Source organism: Cervus elaphus, chromosome 9 (assembly GCF_910594005.1).
Source record: "Cervus elaphus chromosome 9, mCerEla1.1, whole genome shotgun sequence".
NCBI classification, from domain to species: domain Eukaryota; kingdom Metazoa; phylum Chordata; class Mammalia; order Artiodactyla; family Cervidae; genus Cervus; species Cervus elaphus.
In genome coordinates this window covers 19,994,258-20,016,156 of record NC_057823.1, presented here as the reverse complement: position 1 = coordinate 20,016,156, position 21,899 = coordinate 19,994,258, and the positions used below count along the sequence as shown (strand labels likewise).

Here is a 21,899-nt window from a genome sequence, read left to right as displayed (position 1 = left end):
TTTGCTATGCAAAAGCTTTTAAGTTTAATCAGGTCCCACTTGTTTACTTTCGTTTTTATTTCTATTACTCTAGAAGGCAGGTCATAGAGGATCTTGCTTTGATTCATGTCATCGAGTGTTCTGCCTATGTTTTCCTCTAAGAGTTTTATAGCTTCTGGTCTTACATTTAGGTCTTTAATCCATTTTGAGTTTATCTTTGTGTATGGTGTTAGGAAGTGTTCTAATTTCATTTTATTTACAAGTAGCTGTCCAGCTTTCCCAGCACTATTTATTGAAGAAGCTGTCTTTGCTCCATTGTATATTCTTGCCTCCTTTGTCAAAAATGAGGTACCCATAGGTGCATGGGTTTATTTCTGGGATTTCTATCTTGTTCCCTTGGTCTGTATTTCTGTTTCTGTGCCAGTACCATATGGTCTTGATGACTGAAGCTTTGTAGTATGATCTGAAGTCAGGAAGGCTGATTCCTCCAGCTCCATTCTTCTTTCTCAAGACTGCTTTGGCTATTCGGGGTCTTCTGTGTTTCCATAAGAATTTTAAAAAAAAATAAATAAAGAATTGTGTAATTTTTTGTTCTAGTTCTGTGAAAAATGTCATTTGGAATTTGATAGGAATCACACTGAATCTGTAGATTGCATTTGGTAGTATAATCATTTTCACAATATTGATTCTTCCTACCCAAGAACATGGAATAGCTCTCCATCTGCTTATGTTATCTTTGATTCTTTCATTAGTGTCTTATAACTTTTTGTGTAACAGTTCTTTTGTTTCCTTAGGTAAGTTTATTCCTAAATATTTAATTCTTTTTGTTGAAATAGTGAATGGGATTGATTCCTTAATTTCCCTTTCCAATTTTTCATTGTTACTACATAGAAATGCAAGTGATTTCTGTGTATTGATTTTGTATCCTGAAACTTTAATAAACTCACTGATTAGCTCTAGTAATTTTCTGACATTCGTCTTATTTTTTAAAATGCATTTCAGAGTAAGTTGCAGCCTTCAGTTGACAGTCTCTGTTTCTGTATTAAAAAAACAAAAAACAAAAAAAAACCTGCTGTTCTCTTTAGTTTCTCATTAGAATACTAGAAGATCGTCCCACAGTAGCTGTTACAAAATCCCCAACTCTCCTTGAGAAACACCAGAGATAAAGACATATAAATTCCTGTTTCTGCTTTCATTTTGTCATGATGGCTCGAAGTCTCTTTTTGCCTTTGAGAGGTAAGTCGTTAAAATGTTTTATTCTCTCTTAAGGAAAACAGTTATTGTATATTAATGCATGTGTATAGAATCTAGAAAAAAGGTACTGATGAATCTATTTGCAGGGCAGGAATAGACACAGGCACAGAGAATGGGCTTGTGGTCACAGGGGAAGGCAGGGGGTGGGAAGGCCAGAAGTAGGTGAGACAAATTGAGAAATAACATTGAGACATATGCATTATCATGTGTAAAATAGATAGCTAGTGGGGAGATGCTCTATAACACAGAAAGTGCGATTTAGTGCTCTGTGACAACTTTGAGGGGTAGACTGGGGTGGGGGGCAGTGGGGGCGAAGTTCAAGAGGTGACATAGGTGTACTTACGGCTGACTCACGTTGTTGTATGGCAGAAGCCAACACAACATTGTAAAGCAATCATCCTCCAATTAAAAGTAATTTACAAAAATAAATAATAAAAAATTTTAAAAATATATTTTATTCTCTTTAAGTAGAAATAGCAAGGACACTTCAAATCTCATACTCTATCTTGTTTTCAACGTTGTGGCTTGGGCAGAGGGCACCGCTTGGTTTGTTCTTTTAAACCATGGCTGAGGTATGTCTCCTATGGAAATACCTGGAGGAATTAAGATGGGGCACTTCAAAATGATTTCATCAGGCAATGGGGCTCTTCAAAGCTTGCGATCCCTTACATTCCGTCGTACAAGGATAGGATCGAACAGAGCTTCTGGGGTGGTGGTTGTGTTGTGCTCAGTCATGTCCTACTCTTTGCAACCCCATGGACAGAGGAGCCTGGTGAGCTACAGTCCCCTGGATTTTCCAGGCAAGAATATTGGAGTGGGTTGCCATTTCCTTCTCCAGGAGATCTTTGCCACCTCATCTCCTGCGACTCCTGCATTGGCAGGCAGATTCTTTACCACTGAGCCAACTGGGAAGCCCTTGCAGAACATGAATCTCATGTAAAGATGGATTCTCTCATGTCAGGGCCAGGTTTTTGGCATGGAAAGCTGTCCTGTGCTCATTTTCCTTCCTGAAACAGTTGGATTCTTCCGGATCTATTTGCTTAGTGAGCCAGAATTTCCAGACTTGGGTCGTCTAAGTCTCTGAGCTGACCACTCAGAGCCTGCAAATTGCTTGTAAATTTACTGAGCATGCAAATTGCTCGTAAAATTGCCATGTTGCTCTTTCAGTATGAACGTACCTTGATGGGAACTAAAAATTGATGAGTATCTTTCTTGTTTCAGAGGAATCACATTTGCTTCCTGCTCCTAATTTTGGAAGCCCCAACATGTATTTTATAAAACATATTAAATTGCTCCTCATTCCATGCTATGTGTTTTTGTTTTTGTTTTACTAAAAATACCAAGAGGACTTCTAGAATTATATTTTTTAATTTACTTGCCCATGATAAACTCATCTAATTGTCCAAGTCCTGTGACTTTCTTTTTTTAGCCACACTGGGAAACACAGGATCTTAGTTCCCGGACCAGGAATCCAATCCAGCCCCTCAGTAGTAAAAGCGCAGAATCCTAACCACTGAATGACCAGAGAATTCCCCAACTCGTTTGACTTTTATGAAACACATGTCCAGTGAGAAAACCTAACTTCCTTTTTATTTTCAGATAGAATAAACTGCTAATGAATGTTAAATTCAACAACTGATGAAGCCACATTTTGCTACCTATATAACTATATAGGGGCTTCCTTGGTGGCTCAGACGGTAAAGAATCTGCCTGCAATTCAGGCGGCCCAGGTTTGATCCCTGGGTCATGACAATCCCCTGGAGAAGGAAATGACAGTCCTCTTCAGTATTCTTGCCTGGAAAATCCCATGGACAGAAGAACCTGGTGGGCTATAGTCCATGAGGTCGCAACTAACTTGAAGACTGAGCAACTAACACTTTCACTTTGCTTTCTTTCATATACTTATAAAAGGCATTAAGGTAAATATTTATTTGTCAGTATTATTCAGCTTTCTAAATTTTTCTGTTTCATCCATTTTTATCCTTGACATCTCAAAAATATTTTTATGAATCTGTGAATGTTTTTTGACCATGATCAACTGACTTTTAGCTCTCAATGACCAAACAGTCTCTAGAGGGCCAAAATTGTGTTGAATGTGTTCAATGTGTTTAGAGAAACTATTCAAGAGCTATTTTGGGGAAGGAAAGTAAAGCCAGCCTCAACAGATTCAGGCCACCAGAAAGTATTTAAAAAATTAAACTCCTCTTTTGTTTTCTCCCCCAGGACTTTCCTGTTTAATTTTCTTCCTGAATATTCCTAGCTCATCATTTCAAGGTATGTGGGTGATGGGCAGAATGAATCTGGAATAGTTTGTGTAGCCTGTGTTTCTACAGATGTTCCTCTTTTGCTGCTGTTGTTTTTTCTTTTTTTTTTTTTGAACCGCACCCCGAGGCATGTGGGACCCGAGTTCCCTGACCAGGGATCGAACCCATAGCTCCTGCACTGGGAGATGGAATCTTAACCACGGGACCACCAGGGAAGTCCCCATAGATGTTTCTTTACAAAGCAGTTTGGGGATAAGCAGAACAACTTTTGCTCTCCCCAAATTCAGACTTAAAAAGAAAAACATGGAAATGGTAAGCATTTGCTCACACTCATGTGACTCTCCAAGTAATTCTAGCCTTCACAGTTTTTCCTACCACGCTATATTTATGACACTTAAAAAGAAATCGCTTTATTGGCTCATTCTTATGTGTAACTGAGGCTATTTACACAAAGAATCCACAAAAGTCAGGAGAACAATTATATAGAAATAATAAAGAGAAAACTATTCTGTACAAGTCTTTCTGTAGACATATGTTCTCATTTTTCTTGGGGGAATTTCTCTAAGAGGAATCACAGGATCATAGAATGACCAAATATGTAGAATTATTTTCTTCATCTTGTAAATGATAAAATGAAAGCAAAAAATTAAGAAAATGCAATGTATCCTGGGAAACTGCAAATTAAAAATCATGAGGCTTGCTTGGTGGTCCAATATAACTCTGTTTTCACTGCAAGGGGCATGGGTTTGATCCCTACTCTGGAAACTAAGGTCCCGCATGCTGTGGCCTCCTGGTCAATAAGAAAAAATAGTAAGGAAGTATTATCTTCATGAATATTTAGTGGGAGATTGCTGTGAGACATTAAGTTTTTAAGATTACATTTTAAAAATTTTCTTTTTGGCTATCCTGGGTCTTTGATGCCGCACGGGCTTTTCTCTAGTTTTGGAGAGTAGAGGTTACTCTCTAGCTGTGGTGTGAAGGCTTCTCATTGTGGTGGCCTCTCTTGTTATCGAGCATGGATTCTAGGGCACTTAGGCTTCAGTACTTGCAGCACATGGGCTCTGTAGTTGTGGCAATTGGGCTCAGTTGCTCCAAGGCGTGTGGGATCTTCCTGGACCAGGAATCGAACCCATGTCTCCTGAAATGGCAGGTGGATTCTTTACCACTGAGCCACCAGGGAAGCCCCTAAGATTACATTTTGAACTTAAGGATGATCAGTCTATCTCTCTGTTCACTCCTGTCTACTGTTCCATGCCAAGATGGTCTCCATCTCATGACTTGTCCCACTGCTCTAGAAAGCCTTCTGCTAGAGACTTCCCTGGCTGTCCAGTGGTTAAGACTCCACACTTTCAACACAAAGGACCCAGGTTTAATCTCTGGTTGGGGAACTAAGATCACACATGCCATGTGGCAGGGCCAAAAAAGAAAAAAAAAAACAACCCACCTTCTGCTAGATTTTCTCATACTTAGTCATCTCAGCCACACTTGCCCTGGTCATCCTACAGAATTTCCCTTCCTGACCCTCTCTGAGCCTCTGGCTTCTTTTTTTCAAATTTATTTTTAATTGGAAGATAATTGCCTGATAGTATTGTGTTAGTTTCTGCCGTACATCAATATGAATTAGCTATCAGTTCAGTTCAGTCCCTCAGTGTCCAATTCTTTGAGACCCCATGGACTGCAATATGCCAGGCTTCCCTGTTCATCACCAACTCCCGAAGCTTGCTCACACTCATGGGTGTACATATGCCCTCTCCCTCTTGAACCTTCCTCCCACCTCCCACCCCATCCCACCCCTTTAGGTTGTCACAGAGCACTGGGTTTGAGCTTCATGCTTCATACAGTAAAATTTTCACTGGCTATCTAATTTTACATATGGAAATGTATGTTCCAATGCTACTTTCTCAATTCGTCCCACCTTGGGCTTCTTCCTGTGGTTGTTCAGTCGCTAAGTTGTGTCCAACTCTTTGTGGCCCATGGACTGCAGCACACCAGACTTCCCTGTCCTTTACCATCTCCTGGAGTTTGCTAAAACTCATGTCCATTGAGTTGGTGATGTCATCCAACCATCTCATTCTCTGTCACCCCCTTTTCTGTCATCGCCTTCTCCTCTTGCCCTCAATCTGGCTTCTTAGATCTATTTGCAATCCTTTCCATATGGGATAAGTTGTTCCCTTGTCCCCTCATAAAAATATAAGCTCTGTGGAACCAGGACCTGGAGTGCTTCATTAACAGGTGGGTAAGAGAATGGTAAACCAGGTGCTGGGAACCTAAGGAGTACTCTGTAGTGGACTGAACGCCTGCATGATAGGATAGTGACATGGCCTGAACTCACTCATTTGACTTTTATGGATCCTTAGTCACAGATGTGAATGAATGCCTGGATACCCAGGCCTGCCCTTCGAAAGCCACCTGCACTGACACTGTGGAAAGCTACTTCTGCACCTGTAAATCTGGATATCAATCAAGCAATGGGAAGAAACATTTTAATGATCCTGGAGTGACGTGCATAGGTGAGTGGTATTTCCGTAAGAACATTCTAGAAAAAAAGTAGGTCTACTCATCCTTCCTATTGAGAGATTGGACCTAAATTTTTATAATAACTGATCAAATCAATGGCTTTTATAGTGGAGACCTATGTGCTAGGCATGAAAAACAATTTTTTTGTTGAATAGCATTAAAGAGCCCTTAAATTCTTTAGCTCAATGATCTTTTTGTTTAGACAGCATAGTCTTTGGATCTAAGTATTAAGTAAGAAGGAATGTTACCAGGGATGTATAAAAGGGGTTTGTCCTCAATTTGGAATATTTTAAAGTACATATTAATAAGGGGTTGGCAGACATGTGTAGCCTAATGAGTTTTTCTCATTTGGGAATGTTGTTCAGTTGCTAAGTCATGTCTTACTCTTTGCGACCCCATGGACTGCAGCATGCCAGGCTTCCCTATCCTTCAGTATCTCCCAGAGTTTGCTCAAATTTGTGTGCATTGAGTTGGTAATGCTATCTAACTGTCTCATCCTCTGCTGCCCTCTTCTTCTTTGTCCTTCATCATTTCCCAGCATCAGGGTCTTTTCCAATGAGTTAGCTTTTCACTTCAGGTGGCTAAAGTGTTGGAGCTTCAGCTTTAGCATCAATCCTTCCAATGAATACTCAGGACTGATTTCCTTTAGAACTGATTGATTTGATCTCCTTGCTGTCCAAGGGACTCTCAAGAGTCTTCTCCAGCGTCACAATTCAAAGACACCAATTCTTTGGTGCACAGCATTCTTCATGGTCCAACTCTCACATCCATATACGACTACTGGAAAAATCATAGCTTTGACTATACAGACTTTTGTTGGCATTGGCAAAATGATGTCTCTCATTTTTAATATGCTGTCTAGATTTGTCATAGCTTTCCTTCCAAGGAGCAAGTTTCCTAATACACTAAAAAAAAAAAAATAGAGTTCATACAAAATTTTTTTTACTACCATTTTGCATTTTGGGGTTTCAAAAAAGGGTTAGCACTTACATTTGTGTTTATAGCAAAAAATTAACGAAAAGGTTATAAAGATTTGTGCCTGGGAATTTGTTTTCATTATATGTTCTAACATGTTATTTCTTCGGTTTAGAAAGTAGTTTTTAGAAAGTGTTTTATAAGAACTGAACTTCTAAAACACTCTAGTGATTTTTCAAATTTTTCAAATGTTGCTCCTGATTTTTTCAAATGGAGAAATCAACTCGTTTTAAAAAGCTGTTTGTATACTTATTTTTTAAGTAGAGAGAAATTTTCTCAGGAGTAGGATTATGGAATCATATGATAACTCTATTTTTATTTTTTTAAGTACTCCACACTGTTTTCCATAGTGGCTGTATCAATTTACATTCCTACCAACAATGTAGGAGGGTTCCCTTCTCTCCACACCCTCTTCAGAATGTATTGCTTGTAGACTCTGAACGTAAGAATACCAACTGTGATCAAGACACAGAAAATGTGGACTCATCGTAAAGTCATCAGTTCTTCTATTGTTTTCTACACAGATGAGTTCTATGTATGCTCAGTTACTCAGTCACATCCTGACCCCATGGACTATAGCCCAGCAGGCTCCTCTTGTCCATGAAACTTTCCAGGCAAGAATATTGAAGTGGATTGCCATTTTCCTCCCCTAAGAGATCTTCCTAACCCAGGGATCGAACCCACATCTCTTGTGTCCCCTGCCTTGGCAGGTAGATTCTTTCCCACTAGCACCACCTGGGAAGCCCAATGAGTTCCATTCTGTTTTCTAAATCTTACCTCCCTGTTTCCTTTGGGAATTTCTTGTATGATGTTTTCATATTCTCTTACACTTTGTCACTTCCTCTGAGACATATTTTCTAAACTTACACTTTAAAAATCTACTCCTCTCTCTCTGTTCCTTCTACTATTTTTTAAACAATAAATAAACATGTACGTTAGTTAGTCGTTCATTCATGTCCAACTCTGCAACACCATGGACTATAGCCCACCAGGCTCCTCTGTCCATGGGATTACCCAGACAAGAACACTAGAATGGGTTGACATTTCCTTCTCCAAGGGATATTCCCAACCCAGAGATTGAACCTGGGTCTTCCACAATGCAAGCAGATTCACTACAGTCTGAGCCACCAGGAAAGCCCATATTAAACTATTTTTTAAGTAGTATGTATTAAACTATTTTTTTAAGTAAAAAATTTTTTTTGAAGTATTTATTGTTGTTTTTCAGTCACTAAGTTGTGTCCAACTCTTTGCAACCCCATGGACTATAGCACGTCAGGCTTTTCTGTCTTTAACTATCACCCAAAGTTTGCTCAGGTTCATGTCCATTGAGTCAGTGATGCTATCTAACCATCTCATCTAACTGATTATTCTACTCTTTAATTTTCCCTGCTGGCAGTTACCCTTCATTAACAGGGTATTAGGGTTTCCCTGGTGACTCAGACAGTAAAGAATCTACCTTCCTGTCATCATCCTCGTGGATGGGCTCCAACACTAGAAAAAAAAATGCTTTGTATACTCCAATAAAAATTGATATACAAAATGGAAAGTAAATATGAGTAATCCTGTTCACTGCTCTGACACTAACTGACCATCTCGGTTAGGTTGGCACTCAGTGGTTTTCTAGATGCAAAACTTTCAACTGCATATTGAGACAGCCTTGAGCAAACCAAGATGAGTGCCTTGAAATGCACAGACTGTGACCTGTGTGTGGTGGACATGCCACAAGCGTGGCATGAAGAAGTGAACTCATGGAGCCCTGAGTGGCCCCATGGAGCCCTGTCACTGACTGATTCACTTTTCATCCTTTTCCTGCCACAGATAAGGATGAATGCCTGAACACCACAGCATGCCCACTGACAGCCACATGTCAGAACACCCGGGGAAGCTACTTATGTGTCTGCAATCCTGGGTTTGAGACACCTGATAGGAGAACTCAATTTACTGGCTCCAGAGGAACTTGCATAGGTAAGCAGATTCTCTGACGCCTTCCGGTGAAAATTTCCTTAGAGAAAGAGTTGAGCAAAACAAACAATGCGTCAGTACAGATCTTACTTCAGTATGCTAATAACCCTTCAATTCCTCAGTATCTGAACACTGTCATTTGATACAGCTGTTTGTGTGTGCACAACATGTATGCATGTGTACTTAGTCGATTCAGTTGTGTTCAGCTCTTTGCGATCCCATGGACTGTAGCCCGCCAGGCTGCTCTGTCCACGGGATTCTCCAGGCGAGAATACTGGAATGGGTTGCCATTTCCTTCTCCAAGGGATATTCCCAACCCAGAGCTCAAACCCTGGTCTCCCACATTGCAGGCAGATTCATTACAGTCTGAGCCACCAGGGAAGCCCAAATATGTTTTAAACTATTTTTTTATTTTTAATTAAAAAATTTTTATTGAAGTATTTATTGTTGTTGTTCAGTCACTTAGTTGTAGCCAACTCTTTGGAACCCCATAGACTGCAGCACGCCAGGCTTCCCTGTCTTTAACTATCACCCAGAGTTTGCTCAAATTTGTGTCCATTGAGTCAGTGATGCTATCTAACCATCTTTTTTTTTTTTCCCACCAAGTTAAGACTTTATTCATGGGCATAAAACCAAGTTTAACAAATCTAAAGGAACAGAAATCGTATAAATTATGTTCTCCAGTCATATAACAGAATTAAAGTATAATCAATAACAAGAAAATAACTGGAAAATTTCCAAATATTTGGAATTAATTGCACCAAATATCTAAAAAACCTGTGGGTCAAAAGGAAATCATGAGGAAATTATAAAACATTATTTTCTTATTTTTTTTCATTTTTTTCCTTTATTTTTGTTAGTTGGAGGCTAATTACTTTACAATATTGTAGTGGTTTTTGCCATACATTGACATGAATCAGCCATGGATTTACATGTATTCCCCATCCTGAACCCCCCTCCCACCTCCCTCCCTATCCCACCCCTCTGGGTCATCCCGGTGCACCAGCCCCAAGCACTTATCTTATGCATCCAACCTGGACTGGCGATCTGTTTCACACTCAATAACATACAAGTTTCAATACTATTCTCTCAGATCATCCCACCCTCGCCTTCTCCCATAAAGTCCATCTTATCTAACTGATTGTTCTACTCTTTAATTTTCCCTGCTGGCAGTTACCCTTCATTAACATGGTATTAGGGCTTCCCTGATGACTCAGACAGTAAAGAATCTGCCTTCCTGTCATCATCCTCATGGATGGGCTCCAACATTAGAAAAAAAATGCTTTGTATACTCCAATAAAAATTAATTTAAAAATGGAAAGTAGATATGAGTAATCCTCTTCACTGCTCTGACACTGGCTGACCATCTCGGTTGGGTTGGCACTCAATGGTTTTCTAGAGGCAAAACTCTCAACTGTATATTGAGACAGTCTTTGAGCAAACCAAGATGAGTGCCTTGAAATGCACAGACTGTGACCTGTGTGTGGTGGACATGCCACAAGCGTGGCATGAAGAAGTGAACTCATGGAGCCCTGAGGGACCCCATGGAGCCCTGTCACTGACTGATTCACTTGTCATCCTTTTCCCGCCACAGATAAGGATGAATGCCTGGACACCACAGCGTGCCCACCGACAGCCACATGTCAGAACACCCAGGGAAGCTACTTATGTGTCTGCAATCCTGGGTTTGAGACACCTGATAGGAGAACTCAATTTACTGGCTCCAGAGGAACTTGCATAGGTAAGCAGATTCTCTGACGCCTTCCGGTGAAAATTTCCTTAGAGAAAGAGTTGAGCAAAACAAACAATGCGTCAGTACAGATCTTACTTCAGTATGCTAATAACCCTTCAATTCCTCAGTATCTGAACACTGTCATTTGATGCAGCTGTTTGTGTGTGCATAACATGTATGCGTGTGTGCTTAGTCACTTCAGTTGTGTTCAGCTCTTTGCGATCCCATGGACTGTAGCCCGCCAGGCTGCTCTGTCCACGGGATTCTCCAGGCGAGAATACTGGAATGGGTTGCCATTTCCTTCTCCAAGGGATATTCCCAACCCAGAGCTCAAACCCTGGTCTCCCACATTGCAGGCAGATTCATTACAGTCTGAGCCACCACGGAAGCCCAAATACGTTTTAAACTATTTTTTTAATTAAAAAAATTTTATTGAAGTATTTATTGTTGTTGTTCAGTCACTTAGTTGTAGCCAACTCTTTGGAACCCCATGGACTATAGCATGTCAGGCTTCCCTGTCTTTAACTATCACCCAGAGTTTGCTCAAATTTGTGTCCATTGAGTCAGTGATGCTATCTAACCATCTTTTTTTTTTTTTCCCACCAAGTTAAGACTTTATTCATGGGCATAAAACCAAGTTTAACAAATCTAAAGGAACAGAAATCATATAAATTATGTTCTCCACATATAACAGAATTAAAGTGTAATCAATAACAAGAAAATAACTGGAAAATTTCCAAATATTTGGAGTTAATTGCACCAAATAGCTAAAAAACCTGTGGGTCAAAAGGAAATCATGAGGAAATTATAAAACATTATTTTCTTATTTTTTTTCATTTTTTTCCTTTATTTTTGTTAGTTGGAGGCTAATTACTTTACAATATTGTAGTGGTTTTTGCTATACATTGACATGAATCAGCCATGGATTTACATGTGTTCCCCATCCTGAACCCCCCTCCCACCCCCCTCCCCATCCCACCCCTCTGGGTCATCCCAGTGCACCAGCCCCGAGCACTTATCTCATGCATCCAACCTGGACTGGCGATTTGTTTCACACTCAATAACATACAAGTTTCAATACTATTCTCTCAGATCATCCCACCCTCGCCTTCTCCCATAAAGTCCATCTTATCTAACTGATTATTCTACTCTTTAATTTTCCTTGCTGGCAGTTACCCTTCATTAACATGGTATTAGGGCTTCCCTGATGACTCAGACAGTAAAGAATCTGCCTTCCTGTCATCATCCTCATGGATGGGCTCCAACACTAGAAAAAAAAAATGCTTTGTATACTCCAATAAAAATTAATTTAAAAATGGACAGTATAAAGCCCACTTGGTCATGGTGTATGATTTTTTTAATATGTTGTTGGATTCTGTTTGCTAGAATTTTGTTAAGGATTTTTGCATCTATGTTCATCAGGATTCTTTAATATCCGCAAATCAATCAATGTAATACACCACATTAACAAATTGAAAGACAAAAACCATATGATTATCTCAATAGATGCAGAGAAAGCCTTTGACAAAATTCAACACTCATTTATGATTAAAACTCTCCAAAAAGCAGGAATAGAAGGAACATACCTCAACATAATAAAAGCTATATATGACAAACCCACAGCAAGCATCACCCTCAATGGTGAAAAATTGAAGGCATTTCCCCTGAAATCAGGAACAAGACAAGGGTGCCCACTCTCACCACTACTATTCAACATAGTGTTGGAAGTTCTGGCCACAGCAATCAGAGCAGAAAAAGAAGTAAAAGGAATCCAGATAGGAAAAGAAGAAGTAAAACTCTCACTGTTTGCAGATGACATGATCCTCTATATAGAAAACCCTAAAGACTCTACCAGAAAATTACTAGAGCTAATCAACGAATATAGTAAAGTTGCAGGATATAAAATTAACACACAGAAATCCCTTGCATTCCTGTATACTAACAAAGAAAAAACAGAAAGAGAAATTAAGGAAACAATACCATTCACCATTGCAACAAAAAGAATAAAATACTTAGGAGTATATCTACCTAAAGAAACAAAGGACCTATACATAGAAAACTATAAAACACTGATGAAAGAAATCAAAGAGGACACAAACAGATGGAGAAACATACCGTGTTCATGGATTGGAAGAATCAATATTGTCAAAATGGCTATTCTACCCAAAGCAGTCTATAGATTCAATGCAATCCCTATCAAGCTACCAACGGTATTTTTCACAGAACTAGACCAAAGAATTTCACAATTTGTATGGAAATACAAAAAATCTCGAATAGCCAAAGTAATCTTGAGAAAGAAGAATGGAACTGGAGGAATCAACCTGCCTGACTTCAGACTCTACTACAAAGCCACAGTCATCAAGACAGTATGGTACTGGCACAAAGACAGAAATATAGATCAATGGAACAGAATAGAAAGCCCAGAGATAAATCCACGAACCTATGGACACCTTATCTTTGACAAAGGAGGCAAGGATATACAATGGAAAAAAGACAACCTCTTTAACAAGTGGTGCTGGGAAAACTGGTCAACCACTTGTAAAAGAATGAAACTAGAACACTTTCCAACACCATACACAAACATAAACTCAAAATGGATTAAAGATCTAAATGTAAGACCAGAAACTATAAAACTCCTAGAGGAGAACATAGGCAAAACACTCTCCGACATAAATCACAGCAAGATCCTCTATGACCCACCTCCCAGAATATTGGAAATAAAAGCAAAACTAAACAAATGGGACCTAATGAAACTTAAAAGCTTTTGCACTACAAAGGAAACTATAAGCAAGGTGAAAAGACAGCCCCCAGATTCGGAGAAAATAATAGCAAATGAAGCAACAGACAAAGGATTAATCTCAAAAATATACAAGCAACTCCTGAAGCTCAATTCCAGAAAAATAAATGACCCAATCAAAAAATGGGCCAAAGAACTAAACAGACATTTCTCCAAAGAAGACATACAGATGGCTAACAAACACATGAAAAGATGCTCAACATCACTCATTATTAGAGAAATGCAAATCAAAACCACAATGAGGTACCATTACACGCCAGTCAGGATGGCTGCTATCCAAAAGTCTACAAGCAATAAATGCTGGAGAGGGTGTGGAGAAAAGGGAACCCTCTTACACTGTTGGTGGGAATGCAAACTAGTACAGCCGCTATGGAAAACAGTGTGGAGATTTCTTAAAAAACTGGAAATAGAACTGCCATATGACCCAGCAATCCCACTTCTGGGCATACACACTGAGGAAACCAGATCTGAAAGAGACACGTGCACCCCAATGTTCATAGCAGCACTGTTTATAATAGCCAGGACATGGAAGCAACCTAGATGCCCATCAGCAGATGAATGGATAAGGAAGCTGTGGTACATATACACCATGGAATATTACTCAGCCATTAAAAAGAATTCATTTGAACCAGTCCTAATGAGATGGATGAAGCTGGAGCCCATTATACAGAGTGAAGTAAGCCAGAAAGATAAAGAACATTACAGCATACTAACACATATATATGGAATTTAGAAAGGTGATAACGATAACCCTATATGCAAAACAGAAAAAGAGACACAGAAATACAGAACAGACTTTTGAACTTTGTGGGAGAATGTGAGGGTGGGATGTTTCAAAAGAACAGCATGTATACTATCTATGGTGAAACAGATCACCAGCCCAGGTGGGATGCATGAGACAAGTGCTCGGGCCTGGTGCACTGGGAAGACCCAGAGGAATCGGGTGGAGAGGGAGGTGGGAGGGGGGATCGGGATTGGGAATACATGTAAATCCATGGCTGATTCATATCAATGTATGACAAAACCCACTGGAAAAAAAAATAAAAAAAAATAATAAAATAAAAAAAAAAGAAAAGAAAAATAAAAATGGACAGTATATATCAGTAATCCTGTTCACTGCTCTGACGCTGGCTGACCATCTCGGTTGGGCTGGCACTCAATGGTTTTCTAGAGGCAAAACTCTCAACTGTATATTGAGACAGTCTTGAGCAAACCAAGGTGAGTGCCTTGAAATGCACAGACTGTGACCTGTGTGTGGTGGACATGCCACAAGCGTGGCATGAAGAAGTGAACTCATGGAGCCCTGTCACTGACTGATTCACTTGTCATCCTTTTCCTGCCACAGATAAGGATGAATGCCTGGACACCACAGCGTGCCCACCGACAGCCACATGTCAGAACACCCGGGGAAGCTACTTATGTGTCTGCAATCCTGGGTTTGAGACACCTGATAGGAGAACTCAATTTACTGGCTCCAGAGGAACTTGCATAGGTAAGCAGATTCTCTGACGCCTTCCGGTGAAAATTTCCTTAGAGAAATGGTTGAGCAAAACAAACAATGCGTCAGTACAGAGCTTACTTCAGTATGCTAATAACCCTTCAATTCCTCAGTATCTGAACACTGTCATTTGATGCAGCTGTTTGTGTGTGCATAACATGTATGCGTGTGTGCTTAGTCGCTTCAGTTGTGTTCAGCTCTTTGCGATCCCATGGACTGTAGCCCGCCAGGCTGCTCTGTCCATGGGATTCTCCAGGCGAGAATACTGGAATGGGTTGCCATTTCCTTCTCCAAGGGATATTCCCAACCCAGAGATCAAACCCTGGTCTCCCACATTGCAGGCAGATTCATTACAGTCTGAGCCACCGGGGAAGCCCAAATATGTTTTAAACTATTTTTTTATTTTTAATTAAAAAATTTTCAATTGAAGTATTTATTGTTGTTGTTCAGTCGCTTAGTTGTAGCCAACTCTTTGCAACCCCATAGACTGCGGCACACCAGGCTTCCCTGTCTTTAACTATCACCCAGAGTTTGCTCAGATTCATGTCCATTGAGTCAGTGATGCTATCTAACCATCTCATCTAACTGATTATTCTACTCTTATTTTCCTTGCTGGCAGTTACCCTTCATTAACATGGTATTAGGGTTTCCCTGGTGACTCAGACAGTGAAGAATCTACCTTCCTGTCATCATCCTCGTGGATGGGCTCCAACACTAGAAAAAAAATGCTTTGTATACTCCAATAAAAATTAATTTAAAAATGGAAAGTAGATATGAGTAATCCTGTTCACTGCTCTGACACTGGCTGACCATCTCGGTTGGGTTGGCACTTAGTGGTTTTCTACAGGCAAAACTTTCAACTGCATATTGAGACAGTCTTGAGCAAACCAAGGTGAGTGCCTTGAAATGCACAGACTGTGACCTGTGTGTGGTGGACATGCCACAACAGCGGCATGAAGAAGTGAACTCATGGAGCCCTGAGGGACCCCATGGAGCCTTGTCACTGACTGATTCACTTTTCATCCTTTTCCTGCCACAGATAAGAATGAATGCCTGGACCCCGCACTGTGTTCACCGACAGCCAGGTGTAAGAACACCCGGGGAAGCTACTTATGTGTCTGCAATCCTGGGTTTGAGACACCTGATGGGAGAACTCAGTTTACTGGCTCCGGGGGAACTTGCATAAGTAAGCAGATTCTCTGACACCTTTGGGTGAAAATTTTCTGAGAGAAAGAGTTGAGGTAAACAAGTGAAGGAAAACAATGCATCAGTATGGGTCTGACTTTGAACGCTAATAACCCTTCAGTTCCTCAGTATTAAACACTGTCCTTTGATATAGCTGTTTATCTGTGTTTATGTGTGCATAACATGTATGTGTGCACACATGTTTACGAGTGCTCAGTCACTTCAATCATGTTCTCATCTTTGCGACCCTATGGACCATAGCCCACCAGGCTCCTCTGTCCATGGGATTCTCCAGGCAAAATACTGGACTGGATTGACATGGCCTCCTCTAGCGGATCTTCCCAATCCAGGGTTGGAATCCAGGTCTCCTGCGTCTCCTGCTTTGGCAGGCAATTCTTTACTCCTGAGCAGAGATGCGTTCCAAATGTGCAGCTCCTGTTAAGGCAACACAGAAGACTCCCCCTGGTGGTTGCCAATTTATTCGTATTTTAACTTGTCTTTCTGACTTCTGTTGAAATATTGAAACTTAGGGCAACTCAATTAAAAAACAAAAAAACAAATTATTTTATAAAAGAATAGAGACATATATATATATATATACACATATACATATATAGTTAACTTTCTGCACTCCTGAAACTAATACAACACTGTTAATCTGCTATACTCCGATATAAAATAAAAAGTTAAAAAAAAAAAAACTGAAAAGATAACCCACATAATAGGAGAAACTATTTACAAATGATAAGATGGATTAGGGATTAGTATCCCTCAGCAAAATATTTGAATAGAAAAATAATATATTACTTACATGTGGATGCTAAGAATGTAACAAATAGATATATAACAAAACAGAAACAGACTCACAGATATAGAGAACAAACTAGTGGCTACCAGTGGGGAGAAGTAGGGGGAGGGGCAAGATAGGTGAATAGAATTAAGAGGCACAAACAAGTGTGTATAAAATAAATAAGCAACAAGGATATATTATTTTTCCAAAGAAGAAATACAGATGGCCAACAGGCACATGAAAAGATGTTTAACATTGCTGATCATCAGAGCAATGCATATCAAAACCACAATGAAGTAACACCTCATACCTGTCAGAATGGCTATCATCAGAAAGTCTACAAATAAATGTTGGAGAGGATGTGGAGTAAAGGAAACCCTTGGCCATTGTCGGTGGAATTTGTGTAGTCACTATGGAAAACAAGGGATTCCCTGGTGGCTCAGAGGGTAAAGAGTCTGCCTGCAATGTGGGAGACCTGAGTTCAATCCCTGCGTCGGGCATATCCCCTAGAGAAGAAAATGGTAGCCCACTCCAGTATTCTTACCTGGAAAATCCCGTGGACAGAGGAGAAGCCTGGTAGGCTACAGTCCACAGGGTCACAAAGAGGCAGACACGACTGAGCAACTTCACTTTCACTTTATGGAAAACAATATGGAGTTTCCTCAAAATACTAAGCATAGAACTGTGATATGATCCAGCAATTCCACTCCTGGGTATATATCTGAAGAAAACAAAAAGATTGATTTGAAAAGATACATTCATCCCAATGTTCATAGCAGTAGTGTTTACAATAGCCAAGATACAGAAGCAATCTGTGTCCATAAACAGATAAATGGATAAAGAAGATGTGAGATATAGAGACAGACAGACAGATATAGATATACACAGAATGGAACACTACTCAGTCATAAAAAGAATGAAATTCTGACATTTGCAACGATATGGACTAGAGAGTATTATGCTTAGTGAAATAAGTCAGACAAAGACAAATACTGTATGATATTACTTACATGTGGACGCTAAGAAATAAAACAAATAGATATATAACAAAACAGAAACAGACTCACAGATATAGAGAACAAACTAGTGGCTACCAGTGGGGAGAAGTAGGGGGAGGGGCAAGATAGGTGAATAGAATTAAGAGGCACAAACAAGTGTGTATAAAATAAATAAGCAACAAGGATCTATTATATAGCATAGGGAAGTGTACCCATTACTTTGTGAACATTTTAAGTGGGGTACAATCTATATAAAAATATTGAATCACTATGTTATATACCTGAAACTAATACAGTAATATAAATAAACTATACTTCAATTTTGGGCTTCCCTGGTTGCTCAATCTGTCTGCAATGCAGGAGACCCAGGTTTGATCCCTGGGGAAGATACCCTGGAGAAGGGAATGGCAATCCAGTATTCTTGCCGGGAGAATTCTATGGACAGAGGAGTCTGGTGGGCTACAGTCCTGGGGGCACAAAGACTCAGATATGAATGAGTGACTAACACACACACGAACACACACATATACACACAAGCACTTCAGTTGGCTAGCAGGCATGACAACCGCCAGGCATGACCAAGAAGCAGAAATCCCATAATCCCTTCTGTAAAGAAAGCTGGAAGGAAGTTGGAAAAAGGAAAAGTTGGGAGGGAAATTTTCCCAATTTCAGACTGAGAAGAAACATTTCTGTTTTTCTTTCTTTTTTTTTTTTTGAATTCTCATTCTATTTCTAGAATTCAACCCTAGGTCCCCGCCCCCAACCCAAGTTACATTTTCGGAAGACTATAGGCAACAGGTATGTTTCCATCTTTGTAAATTTGTGTTTGGTGTCGACCACCAGTATGTGGAAATAAACAGTATTACAAATAAAACACTCTCTGGAGGGAATATGCCTAAATATAAAACATAAAACAAGGGTTCAAATCAACCCCCCACACACACATTCCAGCACACATACACATAATGGTCTCTGGGGATAAAAAGGTGTTTCTTGATACTAATATTTTTGCATCCTCTCGTATTTCTTCCATATTTTGTTTTATCGATTGCTTTCTTTCTGAGCAGCAGTGTATTGTTTGGAGAATATATGGCAGCCATGAAGTGTTCTCAGCCAACCTAGTTCTGTCCAAAATTAATTATAAAAAAAGAAACCATCTGGGACTTCCCTGGTGGTCCAGTGGTTAAGATTCCGTGCTTCCCATCCCTGGTCACAGAGCTAAGATTTCGCATGCTAAATGGCATGGCCAAGTTATTTTTTTTAAAAAGCAGTAAGCACCCACACCCCCTCAATTTAACCATCATTATGGTTGATATAATTTCACTGTTGCAAGTGCTGTATGTTATTGCAAAGGAATCTTTCAAAAGTGACTTACAAAACAAGCGTATGTTACATTGAGACAATACGGAAATCAATATTACACCCATAAGATGAATTTTCAAAATTCAGTCCTTTGTTTCATTAAAAGTTATTTGTAGTTTGATCTAAATTGTCCAGTGTCATATAGAAGTTATAGGACTTTAAAAACCTGCCTTCTAGACCATATAGATTAAAGTGCACTTTTGGAAAACAGACTGTCTCTAGTCACAGTCAAGAATAAAGGTAAATGGAATATTACTTAGCTATAAAAAAGAACACATTTGAGTCAATTCAATGAGGTGGATGAAACTGGAGCCTATTATACAGAGTGAAGTAAGTCAGAAAGAGAAACACCAATACAGTATATTAATGCATATATATGGAATTTAGAAAGATGGTAATGATGACCCTATATGCAAGACAGCAAAAGAGACACAGATGTAAAGAACAGACGTTTGGACTATGTGGGAGAAGGTGAGGGTGGGATGATTTGAGAGAACTGCATTGAAATGTGTACATTATCATATGTAAAATAGATGAACAGTGCAAGTTCAGTGGATGAAGCAGGGCACTCAAAGCCGGTGCTCTGGGACAATGCAGAAGGATGGGGTGGGGAGGGAAGCGGGAGGGCGGATTCAGGACTGGCAGACACATGTACACCCATGGCTGACTCATGTTGATGTATGGCAAAACCTGCGCGGTATTGTATACTCCAATTAAACTAAATTAATTAATTTTTAAAAAAAGAAATTACACACACACAAACCAGAAGAAAACAATAGAGTAGGAGGAGAATAAATAAAGCTGGGAAAAAAAGAATAAAGGTAAATATGCTATGAAAATTGTTTTTATTAAAATGGAGAGCGGAAAGACATGTATGTCTACATCGCTATCTGTTATACACAAAGGTTATATAGAACTAAAGATTTTATATAAAATATATTATACAAAATAGAAATAAATTTTAATATTTTGACTATTATGAATGGCATTTGATTGTTTTACTTCCATCCCCCAAAGTTGATATATTTGAATTGCCCCTCCTCCAATTTTAATTTTCTCAGTGGGGAAAAAAAAAAGATTAACTTAATAGTTGGGAATATTTAGGCATTTTTGACAGGTAAGCTCTCTAGAAATAATTTTTGGGAATAATGAGGTGGGTGTTGAACTGATTCAATCTTTTCAAATAGATACCCACTAGTCCCAAAACGATGTATTGAACTTGATTTACATTGTGTGTGTGTGTGTGTGTGTGTGTGTGTTAAACTCCAACAAGTGTGTTTAATTTTGCAGTCTTGTATTCACAGATATGTCAGAGTATTTCTCTGCCAGGACCAAGTGTTTTAATAAAGCTTCTGAGAACGTGAGAACAACCTCTGGATGCTTCTAACTGAATGAAAGCCAATTATATGTTTCTATTCTTTCCTTTTAGAATACCACCAAGGACCCAAATGACACTTCTGTTACCATGGTGACAGAAGGAGTACCAGAAGATGACAATGTCACACTTGTGTTACAGGTTTGAAATCATTCCCAGTTTCTGTGAATGTTTTCTCACAGTAGATAATTCTCCATCTTTTTCTTCCTCCAATATGCCTGAAGGAATTAATTATAAGTTAGGTGGGACAAATTGTTTTTCCTTTCTGGGTCTCCACATCACAGGAGAAATCCAAACCGCATGTGTTTTAACCTTATTTCTATTGGACACAGAGGTCTCTCCCTTCCTACTTTTCTGAAAATAAACATTTTCCCATATTGGATGACAATTTACTGTTTCTTCAGAGGTATACTAAAAAGCTGTGAGAGAGAGTACAAAGGCAGGGGGATTTAGCAGAAAAGCAAAGGTGAAACCAAGTAGCATAAGCGTGTTCTCAGTCGCTCGGTCATGTCCGACTCTTGGCAACCCCACAGACTGTAACCCTCCAAGCTCCTCTGTCCATGGGATTTTCTAGGCAGGAATACTGGAGTAGGTTGCCATTTCCTCCTCCAGGGGATCGTCGCCACCCAGGAAACCAGGTAGACGGTGATGAAAAATCTAAGACCAGTGAATTAAAAATACTCAGTTACTTCACAATGGAATGAAGTGACAGTGTAAGGTCTGAGTTTCTTCCTGCTTTGTTTAAACATTTGCGTCTTTTCCCTACACTGTTCCCTTCTTCTGCTATTAGGCAATGGAAATATTCCCAGAGAAAGCTCATAGTTGTGGAAGCTTTCAAGAAATATCTGGAAAATAGAAACTGTATGCTTAGTTTCCTTTTATGATTTCCTCCTAGACAATAGTCATTTTCACATCCATTATTTTTTTGTTTATTCATATTTCATTGTTTTTAAAATATTTTTATTTGTGTATCATACTCTATTTTTTGTTTATTCCTAAGTATGTTATTCTTGTTTAAAAACTTTATTGGAGTACAGTTAATTGACAATGTTGCTAGTTTCAGGTGTGTAGCAAAGACATTCAGTTATATATGTATATCATTCTTTTGCAGCTTCTTTTCCCATATAGGTATTGTAGAATGTTGAGTATGGTTCCCTCTGCTATACAGTAGGACCTTGTTTTTTATCCATCCTATGTATTATAGTTTGCAT

General features: G+C 39.3%; 1 protein-coding gene across 1 annotated transcript in view; it reads left to right on the top strand.

The window, feature by feature from the left end:
* The first annotated feature begins 1,139 nt into the window (after positions 1 to 1,139).
* Positions 1,140 to 21,899, top strand: part of LOC122699602 (adhesion G protein-coupled receptor E3-like) — a 44,431-nt gene continuing 23,671 nt past the window's right edge. The window contains exons 1-9 of the mRNA XM_043911763.1: positions 1,140 to 1,215; positions 3,457 to 3,507; positions 5,855 to 6,007; positions 8,808 to 8,954; positions 10,546 to 10,692; positions 14,826 to 14,972; positions 16,018 to 16,164; positions 18,688 to 18,749; positions 20,743 to 20,829. Coding sequence (XP_043767698.1) covers positions 1,182 to 1,215; positions 3,457 to 3,507; positions 5,855 to 6,007; positions 8,808 to 8,954; positions 10,546 to 10,692; positions 14,826 to 14,972; positions 16,018 to 16,164; positions 18,688 to 18,749; positions 20,743 to 20,829 — 975 coding nt within the window. The 5' untranslated portion in view covers positions 1,140 to 1,181. The remainder of the gene's footprint in view (positions 1,216 to 3,456; positions 3,508 to 5,854; positions 6,008 to 8,807; positions 8,955 to 10,545; positions 10,693 to 14,825; positions 14,973 to 16,017; positions 16,165 to 18,687; positions 18,750 to 20,742; positions 20,830 to 21,899) is intronic.